The 18,625-nt window shown below is 45.7% G+C and overlaps 1 protein-coding gene and 2 long non-coding RNA genes across 3 annotated transcripts in view; 1 reads left to right on the top strand and 2 right to left on the bottom strand.

Moving 5' to 3' along the window:
• Positions 1-3,166, bottom strand: part of MXRA8 (matrix remodeling associated 8) — a 32,846-nt gene extending 29,680 nt beyond the window's left edge. Inside the window, exon 1 of the mRNA XM_081016196.1 lies at positions 2,790-3,166. Within this exon, the coding sequence (XP_080872322.1) occupies positions 2,790-2,841 (52 nt within the window). The 5' untranslated portion in view covers positions 2,842-3,166. The remainder of the gene's footprint in view (positions 1-2,789) is intronic.
• Positions 1-18,625, top strand: part of LOC308482833 — a 197,345-nt gene that overhangs the window by 118,231 nt on the left and 60,489 nt on the right. The window lies entirely within an intron of this gene.
• Positions 6,992-17,459, bottom strand: LOC308482848. The gene is made up of 2 exons (XR_013989457.1): positions 17,373-17,459; positions 6,992-7,539 (listed from the first exon to the last, which is right to left on the bottom strand). It is a non-coding gene; the product is annotated as an uncharacterized lncRNA (long non-coding RNA).

Here is an 18,625-nt window from a genome sequence, read left to right as displayed (position 1 = left end):
TCTCTCTCTGCTGGCAGGATCATGCAGAGAATCCAGACTGGATCAGGCCCATGCCCAGTGCACACTGAGCTGTACAGAGGATGCTGGTCCACCCATTCAGCTCTGCAGCTTTCAGTGGCTCTCTACTTGCTGGAGGGAGAGTGGTTGCCTTAAACACTCTGCTTTTGGGGTCTTCCTAGAAAAATCTGATTTATTTTCAGTATAAGCTGTCCTGGAGGTTGTTCTGGATCAAAAGGCGGAACTGAAAACAAAACAATCAACTTTTGTCCAACGTAACAGTTCTAGCAACTTCATACAGTGGTACCTCAGGTTACATACGCTTCAGGTTACATACGCTTCAGGTTACAGACTCCACTAACCCAGAAATAGTGCTTCAGGTTAAGAACTTTGCTTCAGGATGAGAACAGAAATCGGGCTCCAGCAGCGCAGCGGCAGCAGGAGGCCCCATTAGCTAAAGTGGTGCTTCAGGTTAAGAACAGTTTCAGGTTAAGAACGGACCTCCAGAACGAATTAAGTTCTTAACCCGAGGTACCACTGTATTAGCTTCAGGAGTTGCAAAAAATTGACAGGCGCCCGGGAATGGAAGATGCCAGCAACTGTTCCACACAGCTCAGTAATATATAGGGATTGGTAAATATGCAAGTTTTGGGTTCTCCGTTTCTCATTTTCCCAGTCTTCAGTTCTCTACAATTTCCACATCAGTTTGCAATTTAAGAAAAGGAAGAATCCTCATGAAAATGAAATCTGCGCTTTCCGGAAACAACTGAAGACGTTTTTGTTCCGACAGGCTGTTCCTGCTGGATAAATGGATCATTGCTACAAGTGTCCATTTGTTTGGGTTTTCAGTCTTGTTTTTCAATGTATTTGTTGCTTTTCTTTTAGAATGTTTTAAATTATACGTAAATCACCTTAAGATGGTGGTTTAGAAGGCGGATAATAAATCAGTGGTGATGATGATGATGATGATAATCCATCAGCATTTCCTGTGCAAATTTCTCCTAATACACACATTTCTGAATGCAATTTTCCCTGATACAGACATTTTTGCAAAACAAGTTCCCCTCATATAATGCATTTCTGTATGTGGTTTGTACTGATATGCCTCTTAATGTACACTTAACCCTAGTATATGCGTTTTTGCACACATAAATTGGCTGGAGAACTACATTGCAAGATCCTGAGAAGGATGAATTTTGTAGAATGGCTGTGTTTTGTTTGTGTGTATTGTTTTGGAAAGTGCTAATTAAGCAAATTCATCATTAAATGCAAACGGAATCGAATTTCTCCCTCATCCCTAGTAATTTTCCACTAGGCTCTCCCTAGGCAAAGTCTCTTTGCTTTGGATGTATTTGCAAAACCTCATTTTAAAAAAAAAGGAAAACAGCAGCACCACCACACTTTGCAGCAGAAAGAGAGGGAAAGGCTAAAGGGATTTTGGTATAAAAGAGTGTTATGTAAGACTGAAGAGTCCCTGGATTTCAAATCCCGAGTCAACTATCCATCCCATTAAGGGATCTTGGGCCAGTAACTATTTCCATCTCCCAGAAGAATAAAGGAATGGAAAAGACAGATGCTAAAAAATCTTTTAGCAGACCAGTTTTGAGCAGACTGTAGCTACCGTATGTAAGTAAGCTTTTAGGTTATACAGAATACTTCACTGGCATTAACAGAAACTCAGTTTAAGTCAAAACTTTGCATCCTTCTACACTGACAAATCTTTCCCCCCCCTGAACTTTCTTTAGCAAACTCTTCCCTAACTCACTCAAGCCTCACCATTTGTAGTATTATGAGAGTCTGCTCTATATCAATCATTAGCTTCTGTTCCACCCCTGATCTGTGTGCCCATTATAGAGTATAAAAAGTTGCCCAGTTATTGTAAGGTTTAAATGTGAGCTAAGAAACTCACTGATAGAGGGAAACGCCATCAACAACAATGCCCTAAATGTTTTACCAGTGATAATTAGTGCTGCTCCCACAGTTAATCAACGGAACTATTAGTTGATTAATCTACAAATACAAATTGTCTAACATTTGTAACAGCCTGCCTTTTGACTCCCTCCTCTTTTGACTTGCCATGCTTTGTCTGATTTTAAACAATATGTAAAATTTGGCAAACCTCTAACATACAACATACTTTATAGATGGTTTGTTTTTACAGATGGGGAGTTGAGGCAGAGGGGGCGAAGAAAGAAAGAGAAAGACAGAGATGCTTTTCCCCTGAGCCCAAGACAGAAAAAAATGAGACACCTTTGCAGGCAGTTCTCTTATCTACACCACTTTGCTTCCCCAGGTGTTCTAAGGTCGCTGCATTATTTTATTTTTTACTGATCCTGCTTCTTTTCTTTTAACAGCAACCTAACACAGAGAAGACCCAACAAAGGAAGCCTTTTCTTACCACTCAACGCTACAACAGGAAAGGCTGCATCTGCTTGATTTTTGCATTTCGGGCTGTGTTTAATGGCATAGCAGCTAAGCCAAAACAAAAGCAACAGTATTTGTAAGTGAAATCCCACACGGTTTTCACCTCAGTGATACAGGATTGAGTCTTCTATCCGTAGTGTGTGCAGAAATTAAACCGGTGCAGCATCCCCAAGGATACAGATGCAGCGGTGAGGTTTGTCCTGTGGGATTTCTGCCTGCTGTGCTTCCTCCAAAATATTCCTAATACAAGCAGATAGGGCTGGCTTTTCTGCAAAAAAACCAACAACCCTGGCCTATACGGAATTTTTCCTAGCAGGCCACCTGAGCAAAACTATTATCTTTCAAAAGGAATTTGCTTTGAAACTTACCTTGCAGCAGCAACAGCAGCAGGCCCAGGAGGAATTTGGTTGCGTGCTCCATGTCTCCTTCTTGCTCTCCCTTTCTTTCTTTCTCCCTCCTTCCCTGCCCAAAAGACAACCTCTTTCAGTTTGCTCTTCCCTGCTCTCCTTACTTGCTTGAAAACATGATCTCATCAGTTTACAGCCCAGCGAACATGGGCATGCAGCGGTCCTGCCCCCACCTACAGGTTTTTCACTTCTTGCCTTCTTTCACCATTCCCCCCTCCTCTCTTCTCCCCAACACTTCGCTGCTCAGCTTCAACTTCTACATAACACACGGGCTCTCTGAACAACGCTTCCCCCTGCAAGGAGCTCCCAAGCCCCTTTTGATGTTAGCAGAGCGAGTTTTTGCTGGCCCCAGAGTTCCAAAAACAACCTCCCACCCCACCCACCTCCCTCCTGGGTATGGGATTAATTTTCTCGGGCATTTACAAAATCCAGCTGTTCTTTCCTCGCCTTGACATTCTGCCAGATGTCTGCCTGGGTTCTGTTCCTGTTTGCTTTTCTGTGTTCCCCTCTCCTTGCCTTCTGCGGTTCTTTCCTTTCGCTATTACAAGATCGCTGGGAAAACACACACTTTTGCCGCCCTAACAAGGCCCTACTGCAGCCAGGGTAGCCACCGCAGTGACCTTCATATGTTTCGAACTACAACTCCCAGGAACACCATTTGGCACAGCCAACGGTCAGGGGTGCTGGGAGCTGTACAGTGGTACCTGGGGGTTAAGAACTTATATTGTTCCAGAGGTCCATTCTTAACCTGAAACTGTTCTTAACATGAAGCACAACTTTAGCTAATGGGGCCTCCCGCTGCTGCTACTGCGCCACCACCGCGCGATTTCTGTTCTCATCCTGAAGCAAAGTTCTTAACCCGAGGTACTATTTCTGGGTTAGCAGAGTCTGTAACCTGAAGCCCGAGGTAACCCGAGGTACCACTGTAGTCCAAAACATCTGGAGGGTGCCACATCTGCTATTCTGGCCCCAGGCATTCGTGAAATAACAGTGCCCCTTCACTCTAATATTGTTTGACACACACACACAACCATCTTTTACAGCTGGCCAGACCCCTCCATAGACCCAAGTTCCTTGTGATATGAGAGTGGTGGAGAGACTGAGGATGGTTTTGTTAATATTGGTGTGTTTCGAAATGAACATTGATAGGGGGCAAGCGAGCGCCTATGTAATGGAATCCTAAACCTGATGCCTCTTTTCACTGTACCGTGGTACCTCAGGTTAAGTACTTAATTTGTTCCGGAGGTCCGTACTTAACCTGAAACTGTTCTTAACCTGAAGCACCACTTTAGCTAATGGGGCCTCCTGTTGCCGCCGCGCCGCCGGAGCACGATTTCTGTTCTCATCCTGAAGCAAAGTTCTTAACCTGAAGGACTATTTCTGGGTTAGCGGAGTCTGTAACCTGAAGTGTATGTAACCTGAAGTGTATGTAACCCGAGGTACCACTGTATCTGCCAGGGACCTCCATTACAGCAGAACAACAGAGGGCCTGTCCACACCTCGGCTTAATGTGGATTGTAAACCCGTTGTGTGTCCTTTAATTCCCCCTCGTCCATGTGGCATTTTCCTCCAGTTACTGCTATCCCACACTTTCCTCTTCCTAAATCCGCAGATTCCATATGCAGTTGACGTCGTTCTCCCATTTGGGTTTTCAAAGCATAGGCTATCTCTTCCTTCAAGGAGGAAAAACTGTGGGACAGTAGCAGTTGGAGGAAAACAAGGGGGAATCAAAGGGGTCCACGGTCCACATTAAGCTGAGTTACAGACGGGCCCAAATTGCATTGTCACAGCCTTAAAAGCAGTATCAGTTCCTGTTCCCCTGCTCTGCCTCAGAAGAGTAAACAGCATGCCTTCCCCTCCCTTGAAAAGCTTCTTCTCGGCCACCAACTGCAAGCTCAGACTTCTGTCTCATTTCCTTGTTACGTTCCAGATGTCAATACAGTTTTCTTATGAATCCCGCAACAAGGAAGCTGCTAGTAGCCACCAGCCATTAAAAGCAACAGCCTTCCGCATGGTCGTTAAACCATTCTCATTTCACATAAATTGCTTAGAAGGTACCTATGCATTTTGCTCCACAGCTTTCTTTCCAAGAGGAATAAAGACTTAGGACTCAGCTGGATTGGTAAAGAAAAAGCTTTTTATATGCATTGTATATGCATTATAACACTGTGACACCAGATGGCGCTGTGGAGTTCCATTTTTCCCAATGTGATTCTCATACAACGTTTACAACGCGTTTTCCTGAAATGCTTCTCTTGATATGTCTAGATCCAGCCTTACTCTTAATTCTTTTAATGAAGGAGAAGACTATCAATGGCTCTTTTTCTTCATGCAGGAGAAGGCTATCAATGGCTACTAGCCATGATGGCTATAGCACACATGTGAATATCCCAGAAAGCAAGAGTGCTCATCTGCTCAGATCCTGCTTGTGGGTTTCTCATAGGCACCTGGTTTGCCACTGTGGCAACAGGATGCTGGACCAGATTGGCCTATCTAGCAACCAGGCTCTCCCTATATTCTTCCTTGACTTGTATTTGAGTTGATTTTATGCATGGGCTGTTGATGTTTTAAACTGTTTCTATACAGTGGTACCTCGGGTTACATACGCTTCACGTTACATACGCTTCAGGTTACAGACTCCGCTAACCCAGAAATAGTACCTTGGGTTAAGAACTTTGCTTCACGATGAGAACAGTTTCCGGAAGGCCCCATTAGCTAAAGTGGTGCTTCAGGTTAAGAACAGTTTCAGGTTAAGAACGGACCTCTGGAACGAATTAAGTACTTAACCTGAGGTACCACTGTATTTACAACCTGCTTTTTAAATATTATTATTATTATTATTATTATTATTGATTCAATTGTTTTAACTGTTTTTTATACCTGTAGCTGCTTTATATATGTTATTATATTGAAACTCACGCTTCTTCATGTGCTGCAATTCATAAACGGTACCAATAATTAGGTTATTTTTTGGGGGGTCTTGTTGACTTGCGATAGGTCCTTTTTCTAAGCGAAGCCATAAAACAGAGGTTGTAGCCAATGTTAGTCATCACCAACATCACCACCACCATTATTATTATATTTATACCCCGCCCATCTGGCTGGGTTTCGTCAGACATTAGGAACTTCCCAATACAGGGCTGCCTTCTTAGACTAGACTCATTCAAATTAGTAGGGTAACCTAGGTCCATTAACTTCAATAGGCCTATTTTGAGTGTGATTTAGTAGGACGCAGCTCTAGGTTTCTACTGCACATGCCAGCTGGGTCTGAGCAACAACAGATGAAGGCGACGAGTGGGAAGTTCGATTCTGTCTCCCAGCATCTGGTTCTCAGGAATTGGATCCAGGCCAGAATGTTTTTTGGAGTGGGGAAGAGGAGAGGAACTGTATCTGCAAACTCTTGGCCATGTTGCATACTCGTTGCATACTCTCCTGTTCAGGGAAGTTCTCGTTAAAAAAAAAAAAAAATAGATTTGCTAATCTAGTGTAAACGATTCCATGTGAAAGGGTCCCTTCTCCAGGAGCAAGCATTTCTCTACTAACTCTTTGCATGATCACCAGGAGGCCTCCGAGAAGAGGCGGCAGAGGAGGTATAGGAAACATAGGATGACTTGAGTGCTCCTGGTTTCCAGAAGGCTGGCTGGGTAATTCTCCCTGGAGGAGAATGAAAGGCAGAAAGGCGGAAGTAACACCAGGCTAAGCTCTGGAATCTATAAGCACTGCTGGCTACATTGCAGGCTGAAGGGGCCCTTGCTTTGCTTCACTGCTGCTGCTGTAGGTTTTCATGCTGTTCTTGGCCAGCAAGGCCATTCGGGATGTATGTCAGAGCAGAGGCCCTAGGATCATGTTTGGGGAGGGTGCAAGACAGACACGCTGCAAGGTCTGAAAGGCGGAGCAGGCCTGTCTTTCCATGCATTCAAGAGGAAAATGCAAAAAGACAAAACAGGGTGTGTTAAAACATTTGGCTGCGTAGCCAACTAGGTTTTACTCAAGAGTAGACCCACTGAAATTAATGGACTTAAGTGGGCCATGGCTAGCATTGAGTGCAACTCGTTTGTGAAAATATTTACTTGATACTGACACAGTGTTTTGCAAAATACAGAGCGCAGTGTGGTGGGTAAAATGTTTAACAAGGGCTAGATCTAGACACATCAAAAAAAGCGTTGTGAACTTCATAATGGGAAATCACGTTGGTGAAAGACGGCACTCCACAGCGCCATCTGGTGTCAGAGTGTTATAACGCATATAAAATGCTTTTTCTTTACTAATGTAGCTGAGCCCAAGGGCGAAGGCTTTCTCAGTTCCAGGGCCGCAAATCCTTCTGTGCAACTTTCTGGGAGCTACATGCCAATGAAAGGTGGGAACAGGGACAATTTTTAGCTTTGTGTGGTAGACTAGTTTCTACACCCAGACCCCTTCATCCTCCATCTAGGGCAAACAAGGGGCATTATCAGAGTTCAAGGACACATTCCAGTCCTGCAAAAACATGCAACTGCTTTTGTGTTTAAAACAGCTTCTCCAACCTGAGTCACCATTTTGCTCCCGACCCTGGCTGCTGAATCTTGGGAGTTTTACTGTAGGTCCGTCAGTGAATTCCATCAGAAATGGAAACGGGAGGGGAAATTGCTGCCATTGGCATGTCCATCCAAGGCCAGGAAAAGAAGCCACACAAGCGAACCCATGTGGTATTCACTATTGTTCTCTTCTTTGTCTGTGAACGAGTACAGAAATAATGGCATTACTTTCCGCATGGTTTTTGACATTTTCCTTCCATTGAAATTCACAGAAATCGATTACATTATTAACTACATTAGTGTTGGCCATAGCAGATAGCAAGATGTAGGTTTAAGTGGAAGACAAACTATAGCTAATTGGGACGATCAGGAGGACAGGAATTGCTGCCTCTTTACAGTCCTGAGTTTTAGCAAGCAGTCGATCCAACTAGCAAAAAGCCTGCCCATATTTCATACAGATGATTCTGGGAGATGAGATGGAAACAGTGGTGTGGTGGTCTGGGAACATGGGGGGCATAAGACTCATTGCTATTTCTGCAGTAGGGTCCCTCTCTCCAGCATCCTAGAGTCACCCAATCAGCATAATAGGTGCACTTTTTAGCTACTACCATATGCTCCAAAGCACAGCATTTAGGAACACCGAAAACACAAGGAGCTTCAGTTTCAAGTGACTGGGATACAAGTTCTGCGACATACAATTGAGCTTCAGAGAAAACACAACCTGAGTCACTCCGGAAGAAGGTATTGCAGCCCTCCAAATCATGTACGTGCCCATGTACTTGCACAGAAAATAGCAGATCTAGCTGAATGGCAGCATGTGAGATCTGCACTGATGGTTGCAATGCACTCCTAATTATTATTATTGCATAATTGTAAAATTATAAGATTACTGTATAATCTTAGAAGGGGGTGGCTATGAGGGGTCAATAGTGTGAGCATCATGAAGGGATGCTGCACTTCTGAATTTGCCACAACACTACTGGATGGAAGCAACGCAGAGCACAGTTATGCTCTGTCCACACACATTATTTCACATGTGTCAGGGGTTCAGGGACAGAGGCACAGGGTAGGCAGGAGATGGAGAGCGATGGGGATGAATCCCAGGACAGCGAGGAAGAGGATGACAATGACTCAAGAGATTCCATGAGTCTTTCCAGCGAATCAGAGGATTCCCAGAAGGGGGCGCCGGTGGTCAAGGCCAGGGGAGCCCCAGGGGGGACGTGTCAGGAGCAGGGGGCCAGCGGGGGATCCCAAAGTGGCAGCTGGGCGTCAGGACCAGCCTCCCCGCCAGAGTGCAGCGAAGGGGGTGGAGGTTCCAGTGTATCAGGGGAAGCAGCTCCGGCAGCAGAGAAGGGAGGGAGGTCGGAGCAAGCCACCCTCCCGGAAGGGGAGGGGAGTAGTGAAGGGAGTAGTGTAACTGTCAAAAGGAAGGTTAGAGGTTGGGCGCGCGCGCCAAGTTCAAATGTGGAGGCGCACGGAAGTACAGGGAGCCCGGAGGGGGAGCCAGGTCCCAAAGCCCGCAGGAGGGGGGAAGAGCAATCTGGGGATTCCGCGTCAGGGGAATCCAGGAGGGGCGAAACCCCAGCGGGCAGGAAGACCCTGCGGAAAAGGAAAGAGAGGAAGTGGTGGAGCAGCGCAAGCCTCTTAAACTGGTGCAGGGGAGGGACTGACTCAGAGGGGACTTCAACGGTCTAAGGGTAACAGACGTGGGGCTGCGCGCCTCGGATGTGAAGCAAACAATGAACTCCAATAAACACTTTTGTATATAAGAAGAAATTGGCGTTGGTCTTTTGTGAGCTGAGACTTGAGGCAGCCCTGACAACATGCATTAGATATAAGGCCATCCCAAGACATTTGGCTGCCTGAGGCAGAACAAGAAAAGGGCACCCCTTCAATCAAAGAGCTGCATAGCAGCCAAGGCTGACCAAGGAATTTTGGCACTTGCCGCAGAAAAATCCCATAAGCATCTCTTCCCATAAGTAAAAATATTGTAATAAGAAGTTTTTAAAGCACCAGTCTTCTGCTCTTTCATGACACCCATAATCAACTGTCCTGTCTCACTCTGCCCTATGGTTGAGCCAGCCCTGTTCTAAGCCAATGTGGTGTAATGATTAGAGTGTTGGACTATTACCTGGGAGACCAGGGTTCGAATCCTCACTCAGCCATGAAGCTCACTGGTGACCTTGGGCCAGTCATTGCCACTCAGCCTAACCTACCTCACAAGGTTGTTGTGAGGATGAAATGGGGAAGAGGAGAACCAATTATACCACCTTGAGCTCCTTGGAAGATAATGGTAGTATATAAATGAAGTAAATAAATAAATAAATAAACAAACACCCCAACTCAAAGAGTTAACTTCTAGAATGCCAACATTTCTAGAAAAGGCAAAACAAGGCTGCTCAATGAAAGCTGAGAATCTTGCTCCCTCCCCAAGAATCTTGGGAACTGTAGTTTACCCAGAGCTACAGCTCCCAGCGTTCATAACAAACTACAGTTCCCAGGATTATTTGGGTGAAGTCCTGGGCTCTCAAGGCCCAAAACAGAGGGAGTCCTTCATCAGATATCAGACCATAGGGACAGTCAGAGCAAATCTTAGGACTGCTTGCTGGTGTCACACGCCATCAAGCAACATCTTAAATTGAATCCAGCTAGCAGGGCTGAAAATCCAGAAAACTGGGGGGACCTGGTTCCTTGAGCGGCAAAGGCAAAATGACATGTAGCCACAATTACAGGCTTGCAAGTTGCAACCCTCTATTATTCCCATGACTTCACCAGGCCTGGAATCCCTGATGGACACCGTGTTACAGAGTACTTTCTGTGTTCTAATTACCATCTACTACAGCCCCTGATTAGCCCCGCACAAATGAGCGCCCCATCCACATGGAAGACTCCCCGTGGCAGAACCAACAATGCAGATGTAAGTATGCCTACTCAGAAGACAGAGCCATAGACTTTGGCTAGTGGAGCCATATTTATACCTAAGTACATAGCAAGGAAGGGGAATGGAGATGTGGCCCTCCGGGCCTCTTCATCTGGCCCTCAGAATTCCCCCCCCCCCAGGACATACAACACCCTTCACCAGCCCCAGCTTCACATCCTCCTGGAGTGTTATTGCAGAATGTGTCCTTGAACTCTGATAACGCTTCCTACTTACTTGGCTGGAGGACAGAGGGGGTGTCAGAGTGTGTGCAGAAACTAACCTACTGAAGAAGGGTAAAATTTGCCTTCTATGCTCTTGTCTCCGGCCCCAGTACATTTCCCCATGACTTTCACAACAGCATAAAGTCCTTTAAAAAAAATAAAAAGTGGAATTGTTGTGCTGGGGCAGGAAGTAAGTCACTTTAATCTACTTTAACCGTGCAAACCTAAAGTTCTGGCATACTCTTGAATCCCTCCTGGCACAAAATACTGGCACAGTCCGGAGATCTTGCAGCACTGAATGCTGCTTAACTATTGTTTATTATCCCCCATCAATTGATTCCACAGTCCAGATAGTCATTTTCATTTATACACCTTGGGATGGAACAGCACACTCAAAATTCACTCTTCTCCCCCTTTTGGCAAGCGTCCTCTTTATGAATTCCTGGAATTCATAACAAAACCATTAATAGGAACCAGTTAGAAAAACAGAAGACTTGCCCAGGAAAGCAATTTTTAAAACACTTCTAAAAGAAAGGCGTTATATCCAGACATTAACTTAGGAAATTGTCTCTCCCCTTCCCCACACACACTTGTGTGGGTACATAAAATTAAAAAGATATAAAGAAAAATGCCTGGTTGGTGACTGCTATAAAAACCTATACTGTTATATAACCTTTTCAAAAACAGCTGGGAGGAAAGAGAGTTACAGCAGGGGAGTTTGGTATTTGCTTTACTATATTTTGGTTGCATACCATTTGCAAGAAATGTTATTTAATTTAAGGCCAAGGGCCCATCCATACCTCTCTATAATGTGAACCCTTTGGGCTTTGTGCTTTGAGAATCCGAATATGAGAGCTTCATCAGTGGCATTGGGGATCTCTGCTTTTAGGAAGGAGAAAGTGTGGGAGAGCAGGAGTTTCAAGGAGAATGCTGCATGGACAAGGTTCGCAATCCACATTAAACCAAAGTATGGTCTCTCTCTCTCTCTCTCTCTCTCTCTCTCTCTCTCTCTCTCTCTCTTACACACACACACACACACACACACACACACACACACACCAGCTACCACTGCCAAAGGACATTTGTTTTTATGAGTAGAAGGAACACCCCTTATTAGACAAATATTTCATCCTCAAATAGGAGGGTGATTACTAGTTCCACAATTAGAGGCAGTAATGCTTCTCCATAAGGTAAAGGACCCATGGGTGGTTACGGTAAGTCCAGTCAAAGGCGTCTATGGGGTTGCGGCGCTCATCTCACTTTCAGGCCGAGGGAGGCGGCGTTTGTCCAAAGACAGCTTTCCAGGTCATGTGGCCAGCATGACTAAACCGCTTCTGGCGCAACGGAACACTGTGACGGAAGCCACAGCACACGGAAACACTGTTTACCTTCCTGCTGCAGGGGTACCTATTGATCTACTTGCACTGGCATGCTTTCGAGCTGCTGGGTTGGCAGGAGCTGGGACAGAGCAACAGGAGCTCACCCCATCACGAGGATTCGAACTGTCGACCTTCTGTTCGGCAAGCCACAGACCACAGTGCCTCCATAACAGTTGCTGGAAACCATAGGAGGGTTTCTTGTGCTCAGGTCCTGCTTGGCCGCTGTGAGAAAAGGATGATGGGCTAGATGGACCATCTAAGCTCCATGTGTTCTTTGTACAAGGAACCTGTTACCCAGTAACAAACCCAGGAGGAATGCTTAATAAACAGGTTGCCCGGAGGAGCCTAAAGTGGTAATTGTTGAGAGAAGCTACAGCTCAATAGAAGAGAAATCATAGAGTTGTAGAGTTGGAAGGGACCACAAGGGTCATTTGGTCCAACCCCCTGCACTGCAGGGATATTTTGCCCAATGTGGGGCTCGAACCCACAACCCTGAGATTAAGAGTCTCATGCTCTACTGACTGAGCTATCTTCATGCTTCTTCTTCTTGTTGTTGTTTAGTCGTTTAGTCGTCTCTGACTCTTCGTGACCCCATGGACCAGAGCACGCCAGGCACTCTTGTCTTCCACTGCCTCCCGCAGTTTGGTCAAACTCATGCTGGTAGCTTCGAGAACACTATCCAACCATCTCGTCCTCTGCCGTCCCCTTCTCCTTGTGCCCTCCATCTTTCCCAACATCAGGGTCTTTTCCAGGGAGTCTTCTCTTCTCATAAGTATTGGAGCATCAGCTTCAGGATCTGTCCTTCCAGTGAGTACTCAGGGCTGATTTCCTTAAGAATGGATAGATTTGATCTTCTTGCAGTCCATGGGACTCTCAAGAGTCTCCTCCAGCACCATAATTCAAAAACATCAATTCTTCGGCGATCAGCCTTCTTGATGGTCCAGCTCTCACTTCCATACATCACTACTGGGAAAACCATAGCTTGAACTATATGGACCTTTGTTGGCAAGGTGATGTGTCTGCTTTTTAAGATGCTGTCGCACCAGGGTTGCTGAACCTTTTGAAGGAGGGCATTTATTCCCTCCCATAATTGTACCCCACCTTCCAAACCCGCCCATAATCATGGCCCAACTGAGTCCCAGAAATGCAGGAGGACAGAAAAACTCTACAGGGAGCAAGAGGGCCTGTATTATTTGTCCTGATCACGGCACACCAAAATTGTTTCTTAACACTTACCTGGAATTTCCAAGCCGCTTCAGGCTTTATAAAAAGAGGAGCTTTTTTAGGTTAAGAAAAAGGCTGTGCAAAGTATGCTTTGGTTGGTAGAAGACCATCCCACTGCCAAATTTAGATGCATGGAGACAGAGAATGGCCAGTTTCTCACATCTGGAGTTGCTAAGCTAAAGGAGAATGATAACAAGGAGAAATCTGAACGATAACATTTCAACTCAGAATTACTACACAGTGATCACATCCACACCAAGCATCTGAAGCCCTCTTATACCACTAACAATCATGGCTTCCCTCAAAGAACCCTAGTTTGTTAAGGGCTGTTGGAAGACCTCTCGCAGACCCATAGTTTTCCCGTCATCTTTAACAAACAACAGCTCCCAGGATTCTCCAAGACCTTAAAAGTGGCACAAGAGTGCTTCAACCGTGTGGCCTGAATGTGAGCAATGCACCCTAATTGAAATTAACCTTGAAGATAAATCTCCTTCCTTCCTCATAATATTAGAAGTCGGGGCCATCCAGTTAAGCTGAAGGTTGGAAGATTCAGGAAAGACGAAATACCCCTATCTACCCTCCATCCAGAAAAGTGAGAGGCATTACTGGAGTTCGAGGACACCTCGCCTAGGCAAAAATCACTCAAGGAGGCTGTGAAGCCAGGCCAGTGAGGGCTGTGGCCTGGAAAGCATTCCAAGGGCTATATAAAGAGCCCTGGAGGGCCACACATTTCACTGGCCCTACGTCACACCCATAATTTATTTGTCTGGCTGGAATCGGTCCTCCAACTGTAATAATGCTTCTTGCTGGTCTGGATGGAAGATTAAGAGGGGTGTGTGAGTGTGTGTGCAGAAACTAGCCTACTATGCAAAGGGGAAATTCACAACCATTGCCCTGTGCCCACCACTGGCATGTGGCCCTCAGAAGGTGGTCCAGAAGAGAATTCAGCCCTTGGGCTGAGAAAGGTTCCTGACCTCTGCATTCAAAGCCAAAACTGTTGGAAGGCGACAAGAGGCACTATTTGCTTCTCTGCCTCAGACAGCAAAATGTCTCCAGCCGGCTTAGGGTAGCCTTGCTGGGGTGACCTCACACGGGCTGGAAGGGAAATGGATTTGACTCAGAGTTACTCAAGGAGCTGATCATTCTTGGATGCGAGAAGCCCAGTCACCACATCTATATATTTGCAGGGTGTCCTCACTTTTTGATTACGCTCCAGCCCAACCCAAACGCACTCACATCATCATCCATGACTTTCCCTCTTTAGTCAGACTCTTCCCCAGCTGCAAAAGCTTAGCCCTCTGTCCCACTCACATTGCAACCTCTTGGTGAGAACTTTAAGCAGTTTTCCCCCCATGGAATGGGCTGGACACACATGTTCCTGAGAAAATAGACAGTTACAAGCTGTGAGGAATTGCCTCACCGGTGGAGTCAGGTAATATTAGGCTTTGGACTTCAGTCACCGTACAGGCCCCATCACCCCACTTTCGGTGGTAATATTAATTCCCTCAGTATGGCTGCACTGGGAAAGTGCCATAAGCTCAGTGGTACAGCATCTGTCTGGCACAGAGAATGTCTAAGGTTCAATCCCCTGTCTGATATCCTGGAGAGTCACTGTCAGTCGCGGCTTCATCCCTATATACCTTTAGGAGCGTGTCCATGCCCATCGTTCAGCCTGGACACTGATGATATTGTTTTAGCAATATCATCTCTTACGCCCAGTTCTAGTTCCTGGTAACCCTGAAATCATTGGTCAGTATAATGTGTTTAGCTGTGCTAAGTTGTAGTAGTACTAATACCATATTATTGCTGCTGCTGCTGCTGCTGCTACAATAGCATTAATAATATTAATTTTCATCATGGCTCCAACAATGGATGGTTCAAATTCAAGAACAGCCTAGCTGCCCCACTGTTCAGAGAGCTAAAAGGTAAAAAGCCAGCATTGGGTTGGCTTTATTTTAATTTAACCGTACAAAAGAACGGTAAAAACAGTTCTTTTAGCTCACAACTGTAAAGGCCCCTTTTGTTCCCGTTAATAGAACATAGGGCATCTGGGGCTCCTGGGGCGCTCCAGACGAAAAAGCCGGCTGATCCGCAGCAGGAGAGCAAACCTGTCTGCTTCCTTTTTGAAAGGCTGCTTTGTATGCCAGGTGCTTGTAAAAAGTGGGGGAGTGAAACGGCAAGGAAAACTGGCATGCAAAAGCAGGTGAGGCAAGGGGTGGTAGGAAAAGCCTCTTGCTACACGTCAGTTTTTCCACAGTTGTCCCTGGATCACAGTTGCTGATTTGCCCAAGTGCAGGGCTGAGGGTCCTGTGGGCCTCCAGGTGCTGATGTCCCATCAGAGCCAGCCAGTGTGGCCCATGGTCAGGAATTCTGGGAGTTGTAGTTGAACCATGTTGCTAGACTGCAGCTCCCATCAGTCCCAGCCAGGGATGGTGAGAGTTGTAATTTCATCATGTTGTTGGATTCTGGCTCCCGTCATGATACAGTGAGCAAGCCCCATGGGTCAGAAATAATGGGAAATATAGTTTAGCCATGTTATTAAGATTCCAAATCCCATCAGCCCCAGCCAGCATGGCCAATGGTCAGAAATAATGGGAGATTCAGGTCAACAGCATCTGCAGAGCCACAGGTTCCATATGTTTGCCTTAGTCCATGGCAGGAAGGTTTGTTTGTTTGCTTGCTTGCTTGCTTGCTTGCTTGCTTGCTTGCTTTGGCTAAAGCTTCCCAGCCCTGTAAAAATGCCAAGACGAAGAGAAAGGGCTTCTGGGCCATCTCCTCCCCAGTGAAAAGAGCACCAAGGCATTTTCACAACTCTCCTCTTGAGCACTTGCTGTTTTGGACTACATCTCCCATTTGCCCGAATCAGCACAGCCATATAATGGAAGTTGTACGTAACCCGGTGTGCTTCAGGTGTTCTGGATTACAATTCCCATTAAGGTCCCTTTTACTCATGGGTTGGCAAACTAAGGCACATGAGCCGGATCCAGCCCAATCGCCTTCTAAATCCGGCCCACAGACGGTCTGGGAATCAGGGTTTTTACATGAGTAGAATGTGTCCTATTATTTAAAATGCATCTCTGGGTTATTTGTGGGGCGTAGGAATTCGTTCATTCCCCCCCCCAATAGTCTGGCCCCCCACAAGGTCTGAGGGACAGTGGACCAGCCCCCTGCTGAAAAAGTTTGCTGACCCCTGCTTTTACTGGTCAACTCCAGCATTGAGAGATTTTCTCAGTTCTTGCTTGGGATTCTCATGCCAGGTAACAGAGAAGGAAGGAAGCTCTCAGTGTACCCCATAAAACCTTCCTGTGATTGCTTTGCATACACACTCCCTCCTATGCAGACACTTGTGCATGATTCAACATTTGTGCTGGCAAGCCTTCACCACCCTGGTGCCCTCCATCTAGCTCAGTATTGTCTACAATGTAGACAATAAAGGTGCATGCTGCACAAATGCTTACTGGGTGGATCTACACACGGGGGGGGGGGGGAATGATATAAATAAGTCAGAAATTAATCGTTATAACAAAGGGGGGGGAACCCTTTGGAAATTCGCGTAGAAAAACTTTCTGCTCTCTGGCGCCATCTGGTGTTGCATGTTTATAATACATTCAAGTTGTTTCTTTACTAACGTAGCTGAGTTCCAAGTCATAGAACTGCCCCATGAACCAATCAGAACTAATGCTCAATAAAGACTAGACTATGGGTGCTTCCAGAAGACCTGTTTGGAGCATTCATCTTGACCCTTAGGGTCCCTTCCAACTCTGTAATTTTTTTATTCTATTCTTTGGAGATTAAACAACTCTCTACCATGCATTTTCTCATCCACAGAAGATCATGGCCCTGAAAAAGTGCTTTTTCAGGCACAGCGCCCAAAAAACATGTGTTTTGGGGTGCCTTGCGAGATTGCGGCCAGATAATGGCGCCTAAAATGGCTGTTGTGCGCTCGTGTGAAAAAAGGGATGTCCCGGTTTTATTGGGATGGTTGAGAGGCATGCACTGTTCTAGGCTTGTTGCCAGTCTTTATCATCTTCATATTCTGCAACTATTCAAAGCACATTTGTTCAGCTTTCTCATGACAACACTACAGCAAATATTTTTAACCCCTCTCTTCAGCCTCATCAAATGAAAAACGGCAGGCTTCAACCATCTGTACACCATTTCCACATCATAAATATTATGTGCCTGAATTTGCCAGTATGCAACTGAATCACATCAGAAATTAGCAAGAGCCTTGAAGGGCTTATAGTCTAGCCTACAAAGCAAATCATGATAAATGCTCAATAAACCTGCTGTATAGAGGATCTCTTCGAAGGCAACTTCCAGATTATCCACTGTTGGGTTCCTTGGACTTTGGCTCCCTCTGCTGCTCATCCTAAGCTCTTCCTTATATCGCTTGTGAGGCTGGCTAGTAGTCAGGGATGTGGGGAATTATAGTCCAGCAGCATCTGGAAGGTCAGGTGCCTTTGATCTGAGCAATTATTTATTTCATTTTATTTCTAAAAATGTGCATACTGCTGTATGATTAAAAAAAAATGTTACATTGGTTGGCAACAACAGAAAAAACACAAAACCAGACAACAAAACCATAAAAAGTTAAAAGCAAAATGAATGCATGGATTTTCTCCCCACTCAGCCTCACCACCCCAGTTTGCAAACAACCATGTGAAGTCCTAAAAGACCTATATTGGCTCCCAGTACATTTCTGAGCACGATTCAAAGTGTAGGTGCTGACCTTTGAGGCCCTAAACGGCTTTGGCCTAGTATACCTGAAGGAGCGTCTCCACCCCTACTATTCAGCAGCTTGCGGATCTAACGTACAGAATAAGAGAACAAGAACAACATTCATTTAAAGAAGATTGAATATATGGGGGGAAATTGTGTACACTTGAAAATGTTGGCAGCATTAAGATAATGCGTCTCCACCCCCACTGTTCAGCCCGGAAACTGAGGTCCCGCTCCGAGGGTCTTCTGGCAGTTCCCTCCCTGCGAGAAGTGAGGTTACAGGGAACCAGGCAGAGGGGCTTCTTGGTAGTGGCACCCGCCCTGTGGATTGCCCTTCCATCAGATGTCAAGGAAATAAACATCTGACTTTCAGAAGACATCTGAAGGCAGCCCTGTTTAGGGAAGTTTTTAATGTTTGATCTTTTATTGCTAATTATTATTATTATTATTCTGTTGGAAGCTGTCCAGAGTGGCTGGGGAAACCCAGCCAGATAGGTGGGGTATAAATAATACATTATTATTATTATTATTATTATTAGCCTGAAGGGCAGTGAGGGCTGGTGCCTGTTAAGGCAGATGAAACTAGCAGTAGGGTGAAGCCAGAGTCAATGACTGGCAGATCTGATGTAAAATGGACCGGCCTCCGCCATGAGCAGATCCTCTCTCCCGTGAGGTCTCCCAGAATGGCTGCAGATGTTCACAAAGCCACCGCACATGGAATGTTGTATCAACTGTGTTACAACCTTTCCAGCACGTTGGTGATGTTTAAATATGAAGCCACAACTTAATGGTCGATCCCTTTCACATTAGATCTGCC

The sequence above is a fragment of the Podarcis pityusensis genome, assembly GCF_964106645.2.
Source record: "Podarcis pityusensis genome assembly, chromosome: 8".
Taxonomy (NCBI): domain Eukaryota; kingdom Metazoa; phylum Chordata; class Lepidosauria; order Squamata; family Lacertidae; genus Podarcis; species Podarcis pityusensis.
Note: the sequence above shows the minus strand (reverse complement) of the source record. Positions and strands in the feature narration are given on the sequence as shown.